The following is an 8,165-nucleotide window of genomic DNA, read 5'->3' as shown; positions in this document are numbered from 1 at the left end:
GTTCCCACTCCCAGGAAGAGGTTAAAAACTAAAGCTCACAAAATACCAAAAGAGTACTGATGGTCTTGAATTTTCTTGTACTAGAAGCACGAAAAAAACAAAACAAATTTGATTTTATTCAAGGCATTACAGCTTTCCCGTGCTACCTTGCAACCAGACATATCGGGACAATGGGTATGGGTGACAAAAAAAGCCAAAATCAACATGACTGAAACATTTCACGCCCATATGTACGTACTAGTGGTGGGTCGTACGATTCATTACACGCCCCGACTCGGAGTCGAGTGCGAACCAGTCGGAATCGATTCCGACCCGTAGATTCAGCGGGTGCGCTAGGTCGGAGTCGGAATCAAATCCGACCCGCGGGTGCAACGAGTTCGGGTCGTCACGAATGATGAGTAGGTGCGAGAAAGCATAAGCGACTGCGACCCGTTAGTGCAGCGATTTCGAGTCGGTTCGAGACAAGGTGTATACAATTCCCGACTCGAACTCGCTGCACCAACGGGTCGCAGCCCGTCATTCTGGTCGACTAGAATTCGCTGCAACAACGGGTCAGACTGACCCGACTCCGGGTCGCTTACGGATGGCTCCGATCCGATAGTTTCGGGTCGACCCGCCCATCACTAGTACCCATACAGGATGACTATGGTGCGATGATGTATTCAATGAAATGCCAACATTGTAACGCTCCCACTCATGGCATGATATTCGCCGTGAATCTGATTGTTTTTGTATCGACCTGTCGTCGAATATAATCGAATGTCATCGAAGTTGGCTTCAAGCTACACGGCGCGACGTGATTTGGCGGGAATGTCTGGTTGCATGGTGAGACTATCGTAAAAGTGTGCGCTGTTCTTGCCTATGAACGACGTGCGTCACTCTTTTGCTTTGACGGTTCTTCGCAAACATACGTTGGTTCTTCGTGTCGTTCCTTTTTCAAGCTCGTGTCGGGTTTCTCCGCAGTGTGTCCTTTTAATCCTTTGACAGTACCGTGTTTTGTAAACATAGATCAAAGAATTGTCATCAGATTTATGATAGATTTTGAAGCATTACCTACATCTTTTGTTTCATTGTGATAAGCGGCGTAGCACATCGTTCTCGTTATTTTTTTATTCTCTTATTTGTTCGAAAGATAATCACTGAGCGTCAGATACACTAAGCTAAGCGGTGAGCAAAAGCAGCCATATGAATCAATATTATTATTACTTTTATTCAGGAGGAACGGTCAAAAAAAGGCGTATTGCTACATTATATCAATATATTAATATTATAATCAGTTCTTAGTATGTTTATACAAGAAACCGTACGAGGGGAATCGTTTCATTCAAGGGAAGGCTGGTTTGAAAAGTGTGGTTTTTTGGGTTTACTTTGTGCTATCTTTGTGTGTTATAATTGGTCAGTAAGTTTTGTAATTGTAATTGCGCCATCAATCAATTTGTTTTTCTAATGTGCTTACTTCGTTTCTTCGTATCTTTCTCTTCTTCCAGAGTCAAGCGCACGTTCAGAATAATGTTATTCTGAACAAAATGGTGACTGGCGGTACCGTAGCGGGCGGTAAGGTAAAGGACAATAAGCCGAGGGGGCGCATGACAGCGTACGCCTTCTTCGTACAGACCTGCCGCGAGGAGCATAAGAAGAAGCACCCGGAGGAGCAGGTTATATTTGCGGAATTTTCGCGCAAATGTGCAGAACGGTGGAAGGTAAGTCGTATTGACAGACACATATATACAATTACGAGAAAGCGAAAAATGTGAACAATGAAATATATATTTTCCCGGCATTATGTTGTGTGTTGCTTCTTGTTCTTGTATTGTTCCCAATCCTAGACAATGCTGGATAAAGAAAAGCAACGCTTCCACGAGATGGCCGAAAAGGACAAGGCACGGTACGAGCTGGAGATGCAGAGTTACGTGCCACCGAAGGGGGCCGTCGTTGGACGGGGCAAAAAGCGGAAGCAATTCAAAGACCCGAACGCACCGAAACGATCGCTGTACGTACTGTTGCGTGGTTTGGTTTACGCACATCCTGTAGCAATCGTTTCACTTTTGGTCAGACGTTAAAGTAATTATTTTCACTTTCAGCTCGGCTTTCTTCTGGTTCTGTCATGACGAGCGGAACAAGGTAAAGGCACTGAATCCGGAATACGGCGTTGGCGACATCGCAAAGGAGCTGGGCCGAAAGTGGTCCGATATGGATGCGGAGATTAAGCAGAAGTACGAGCAGATGGCCGAGAAGGACAAGCAGCGGTACGAACAGGTACGTCTTACCCCAGCTCTCGCGCCCCGGGTCTCCCTAGAGTCTCATTATCATTTGTTTCCATTCTTTCTCTCTTTACTGTATCCTTCCTCCCGGCATTGCAGGAGATGACCGAGTACAAGCTAAAGTGTAAAAATGAACAAGGTGGCGTTACACCCGGTCTGAACCTGCCACAGCAGCTGCAGCAGGCCGGGCTCCAGCATCTCCCGCAGCACGTACAGGCCGCCGCTCAGCTTCAGGCCCAGGTAGTCCAAGCGCAGCAAGCCGCCGCCGTTGCCGCAGCAGCCGCGGCCGCCGTGCAACAACAGCACGACGACGACGACGAGGACGAGGACGGCGATGAGGATGATAATGAGTAAAATTAAAAACAAACACAAGTGGAGAAAGTCTTACAGCAGCAACAGTAGGAGCAGCAGTCAGCAAATACACACAAAATAGCAACAAACAACAACCAACAAAACATCATCATCATAAGCCGAAGACGAATAACTAAACCACCATCGAGAAAACCTAACGGCTGCTCACTCTACCCCCCCTTTCTCGACACCTGTAATTTTCCCACAAATATCTTCCTCTGCATTCTTGCATTTTTTCGTCATCGTCGCAATACACACTTCTGTTCATCCCCCCCTCCCCCCGTTTTTATATTTCTCTCTCTCTCTCTCTCTCTCTCCCTCTCTCTTTCGCTCTCTATCTTGCTCTTTTCTCTCTATACTCATCCCTATTAATTATTGAAAACGAAGGAAAACTCCTGAACAGCATAGGTGGCATTGTAATCGAAGGGAAATCATGCCACATATGCATTACTATCAATCTATCAATAACTACCGTCCCACCCAGGACAGAATAAGTTTATTCGGTTTAGACGAGTTATGAACGAAGAAAAAGGACAAAGCAAAAGGAGAGAGATGGAGAGATAGCGATAAGAGAGAGATAAAAGAGAGATAAAAGAGAGGGAAAGAAGAAAGAAAGGAAGGAGAGGAGAGAGAGAAATAGAGCGAGAGAGAGAGCGAGAGAGAGCGAGAGAGAGCGAGAGAGAGCGAGAGAGAGCGAGAGAGAGAGCGAGAGAGAGCGAGAGAGAGTGAGTGAGAGTGAGTGAGAGAGCGAGAGAGAGCGAGAGAGAGAGGGAGAGAGGGAGTGAGAAACAACGAGAGAGAGAAAGCGAGAGAGAGAGAGAGAGAGAGAGAGAGAGAGAGAGAGAGAGAGAGAGAGAGAGAGAGAGAGAGAGAGAGGGTGAGAGTGGGTGAGATTAGGAGAGTGTTTAAGATCGGGTTCAACGAGCACACCATAGTCCTGACATTGACCTGATCAAAGATTAAGACAATGGCATAGAAAGGGGGGGAAGGAGAGTGGGCGTTGTTGGAATCGTGGAGGCGACAACACATAAATTGGCATTTCATCATGGAAGACTACAGTAAGGGGAAATAAGGTAGATTTGGATTGGACCAGGAACAAACAAAAACAAAACAAAACAAAAAAAACACAAGGAAAAGTGTTGCTTTGCAGCGTTCATTATAAGCAATTATGTTTAATAGAGATACACGGCCCTTGCTCGCTCGCCCGTTTGCTCTCTTTATCTCGCTTTTCCCCTATCCTTGTTATACCCGGACATGAAAGACACACTTTCCCGCGCAAAGTGTCCTCTGTGTAATGTGCACAGGGAGAGAATAGGGGAGGGAGCGAAGGGGAGAGAGAGAGAGATGAGGGAGCGCGTGTGCGCGTGGCAGTGTGAGGATTTTTTTAGCTTTTAAGGAGCAAATGAGATATATATTAGAACAGCGCGCCACAGCTAGACAGAGAAAAATAGAGAGAGCCAGAGAGAGAAAGAGAAAGAGAGAGAGAAAGAGAGAGAGAAAGAGAGAGAGAGAGAGAAAGAGAGAGAGAAAGAGAGAGAGAGAAAGAGAGAGAGAGAAAGAGAGAGAGAAAGAGATAGAGAGAAAGAGAGAGTGTGAAGTCGAGAAAAATTATGTCAAAACGCGAACAACCTCATTTTTCCCCATTTGACACGCGATCGATTGTTATTGATCATAGATGTAGACACAAACCATCCCCGGGACACCGAGCATTTGCACGGTGCTGGTCGTGTTCGTTGCTTATTGGTAAACAACTCTCTCTCTCTTGGTAATTTTTGTGCCTCTCTTTCGCGTTTTTTTTTAGTGTATGTAACTTTTCCTCCAAACACACATTAATGCGTGAGGAAATTATGCGCGATTTTTTTCGATTTGCGGTGCGTCTTGTGCGCGAGCGTTTGTGTGTCTGTCTGTATGTACGAGTGAAGGATTTTCAAGTGTTTTTGTTGGGGGAATGGCAACACTCACGTCTCTTTGATCACCACCCGTAGCACACACACACACTCACACTAGCATCCCACCACCCACCATCTAGCTGGGCTCACATTTTTCCATAAGCGTGAAACCCCCAAAAACAGCAGCAGCAGTAGACGCAAAGGCGATTAAGCAGAGTTCGAAATATGCGTTAGGTTCTATAATATTTTTTTTTCTTCCCGTTATTCTCTCAAAAATATGTATCTCCTGAACAATTTATACTTTGTAGAATTCAATGCGGTGATTCGCAGAATAAATAGAGGCGGTGCGCGAACTGAACAAACGCCGACCGTAGCCACCCCCAAAACTCATCCCGAAAAGCTTTTTTCTGCGTGCGCATCTACAAAAAGGGAGAGGAAGGGGGGGGGGGGGTATGAAGGAAATCAAATGCAGAAGAATTAAAGTGCAGGAAAGCGATAAAGAACGATAAACAGGGATGAGGTGGCAAATTTCTTCTCTTCCTTAAGTTTGTGCTAGCATATTTGTCTCCTTTCGCTACGAACGCGAACACTCTCACATACCCTCATACATAAACACGAACCACTCATCCACAACGGTTTGGTATGTGTTAGTGCGTGTGTCGTTAAGGGAATAAATTCACACACACACACACACACACACACACACACACACACACACACACACACACACATACACATACACATACACATACACATACACATACACATACACATACACATACACATACACATACACATACACATACACATACACATACACATACACATACACATACACATACACATACACATACACATACACATACACATACACATACACATACACATACACATACACATACACATACACATACACATACACATACACATACACATACACATACACATACACATACACATATTAGCCTGCCATAGCCACTAGCGCTAAAAGGAAACGAAGTGCAGAAACCCATCAAAACCATATGGAAAAGGGATGAATTTCAGCAGAATGAAGAAAACAAATGTTCTAACAAAATCAATATAATGTAAAAGAAATATGATTCATAATATAAGTAATCCATATTTAGAGGAAAGCGCGACACAAATTGTTTTTTTTTCTACAGGATGCTGTTGCCTCCGTTTGACTTCTTGAAAGTATTTTTTTTAGATTATTCTGTAATGCAGTCCGTCATTATCTTCTCGTATTCCCACTCCATTCGTATCATTCAAGCACTCTCTCTTTCTTGGATCCTTTCTTTATGTATGGTTGGTGAAGGCGGAAGAAGTCACTTAAGCAAACTGAAATCAAATACTATCTTGTCCCCCTGGCTCCCCCCGAAAAAAAGAATACGATCACTTTGCCTTCGCGAGGGTCGAACTTATTGCGTTGCGTCAGTTTTCCATCCTTATTTTAATCTACAAACATCCCGATCTTGTTGTTATGTGTAAAATGTGAAGAAAAAACTAAGCCATATCCTCCCTCTTCATCTTTCTCTCACTCCCCTCTCTCTATAGTTATTTCACGCTTTCATGTAAGTTCCCTTGGCCTTGCCGCTCTCGGTAAAATTTCTTTCATCTGTTCGTTCCTCTTAACTTGCACGAGAGCCTATTTTCCTGTTCCATCTTCTCTCTTCTTCGCAGCACTACAACACACAATCTGCGGTAAAGTAAATTAAAAAAATGGTAGCATAAAACAATGTATTAAATTTGAAGTAACGTTTTATAGGACAAAATAAGAATTCAACAGTTAAGTAAAGATGTGGAGCGCGAAGGAGCAAAGGGAAATAATAAGATAAGTTACTCGGAAGCACCTAAAAGGAAAAGGGTTCGTTTTAGTCAGGCAGGAATCGGTTATGATGTGAGCGTATGATTTTGGGAAAGGAAGAAGAGAGGAGAAGGGAAGGCTAGCGAACGAAGGGGGCCAAGAGGAGTATTAGTCCGAATCAAATGTAAAATTTAGTGGATTTACTTTTCCTTTATTTTATATTTTTCAATATTTTTTTTATTTGTCTACCGCTTTCATCGTCATTCGATTAGAACCACATTTTCTTAGAGATAAGTAAAGCAAGCTTACAAACGCCCACACATTCACATACACGTAGAAATAAAATGTTTTATTTTTTTATATGTTTTAGTTGTTTTTGCCATCTGCTTCTCGTCTCGGTTGCTGCGTTCCACCACACGTCAATCCAGGTGGCGAAAGAAGCCCGGGAGCCCGCCAAGGCCTAGAGTAGGGTAAAGATAAGAAGGAGGAGAAGATGGAGAAGGCGAGGAAGAGAAGCAGTTATAAACAAATTGAAAGAAGCGATATTAGTAGAAAGTGGTAAGAATAATGGAAGGTCGCGTTTTGTTTACTTTACCGCCCAACCCCCTTCTCTTTTGCGGAAGCAGAGAAAGACATCCCCATCCCCCGGCCAAACGAAATACAATTTAAAGCGTTCCAGCTCACATAGATGCAGAAGCAGAAATAGAGATGGAGAGATATGGGGAATATACCACAAGGCAGAAGAGGGGCATTAAATACACAAAAAAGGCTACAACTTGAAAAAGTAAGTATAAGAGATAGTAACAACACAACAAAATATAAATTCATTATAAACTTACACAAAAAGAGAGAGAAAAAGAGAGAGAGAGATAGAAAGAGAGAGAGAGAGTACGAGAGAGAGAGAGAGAGAAAGAGAGAGAGAGAGAGAGACAGAGATACATCAAACACACGAGTAACACACGTTCTAGAGAATAGTGTGAAAAAATAGAGAAGTAAGGAAAGAAAACAAAACAAAAACCCAAGAATGACATTGAAATAACCTGGAATGGACAAGCATAATAAACCCGCCTGCGCGCAACCAAGCAGTAACAGCGGCGTGAGTGGCTTGTAAGACACCGTGAAATAATTAGGAAAGTAAAGAGTGAAATGGGGAAGACATTAAAGAAAGCCAAGAAGTGTATTAGTTTTAACAAACTAACAACAACCAACCACAAAAAAGGAAAGCGAAATAAATTTCAGTAGAGTTTGAAAATATGTAAACCCATTAATGAATTACCGTTCAATTCCTACCCTTTTCAGCTTGTGGCCGCAAAGAAATATCATTGTCCTCGACAGTATGTAAGGTTGTGTTTATGGGTGGTTCTACGTATGTGATATGGTCCAGTAACAGGGATTCGTTCCTTGCTACAGCCAGTGTTGTTAGCGGTGACGTTCTTCGACACGAAATTTCCTATTTTGACACGATTTGAAGTTTCGCATTCAGTTTTCACTCTTTGATTATATAGTAACGTAAAAAAATGTCGTTTGATTTGATGACATTTTTTTCCGAGTGTACTAGATCTCTTTCGAACACAAGTCCGCATGATTTTTAGTAACACTTTTTTTTTTTACATTCGAGTACTCCAGCAAGAGGGCACTGATTTTCGCATTGGCCGAGTGAAAATATTTAATTTTTCAGTCACTTACGATCGGTTAAGGCACGAGGCAGTTCTGGATTCACAAGATGAATGTCAATTGACATTCAAACTACATTTTTAACAGGCACGCATTGCAAAGACATTGACGGTAACTACACAAATAAATGTATGTCATTCTTCAACAGTCGTGTCATGGCAATAGTGAATGTGATGAACGAAAAAT

General features: G+C 42.9%; 1 protein-coding gene across 12 annotated transcripts in view; it reads left to right on the top strand.

Annotated features, from left to right (window-relative positions):
- Positions 1–6,663, top strand: part of LOC1272270 (high mobility group protein DSP1) — a 24,243-nt gene extending 17,580 nt beyond the window's left edge. For all 12 annotated transcript variants that reach the window (XM_061654407.1, XM_061654452.1, XM_061654385.1 and 9 more), the window contains 4 exons: positions 1,488–1,700; positions 1,827–1,990; positions 2,082–2,256; positions 2,361–6,663. In XM_061654407.1, coding sequence (XP_061510391.1) covers positions 1,488–1,700; positions 1,827–1,990; positions 2,082–2,256; positions 2,361–2,615 — 807 coding nt within the window. In that variant the 3' untranslated portion in view covers positions 2,616–6,663. The remainder of the gene's footprint in view (positions 1–1,487; positions 1,701–1,826; positions 1,991–2,081; positions 2,257–2,360) is intronic.
- The last annotated feature ends 1,502 nt before the right edge of the window (positions 6,664–8,165 follow it).

This window comes from Anopheles gambiae, chromosome X (assembly GCF_943734735.2).
Source record: "Anopheles gambiae chromosome X, idAnoGambNW_F1_1, whole genome shotgun sequence".
NCBI classification, from domain to species: Eukaryota; Metazoa; Arthropoda; class Insecta; order Diptera; family Culicidae; genus Anopheles; species Anopheles gambiae.
This window is presented reverse-complemented; position numbering and strand designations above follow the sequence as displayed.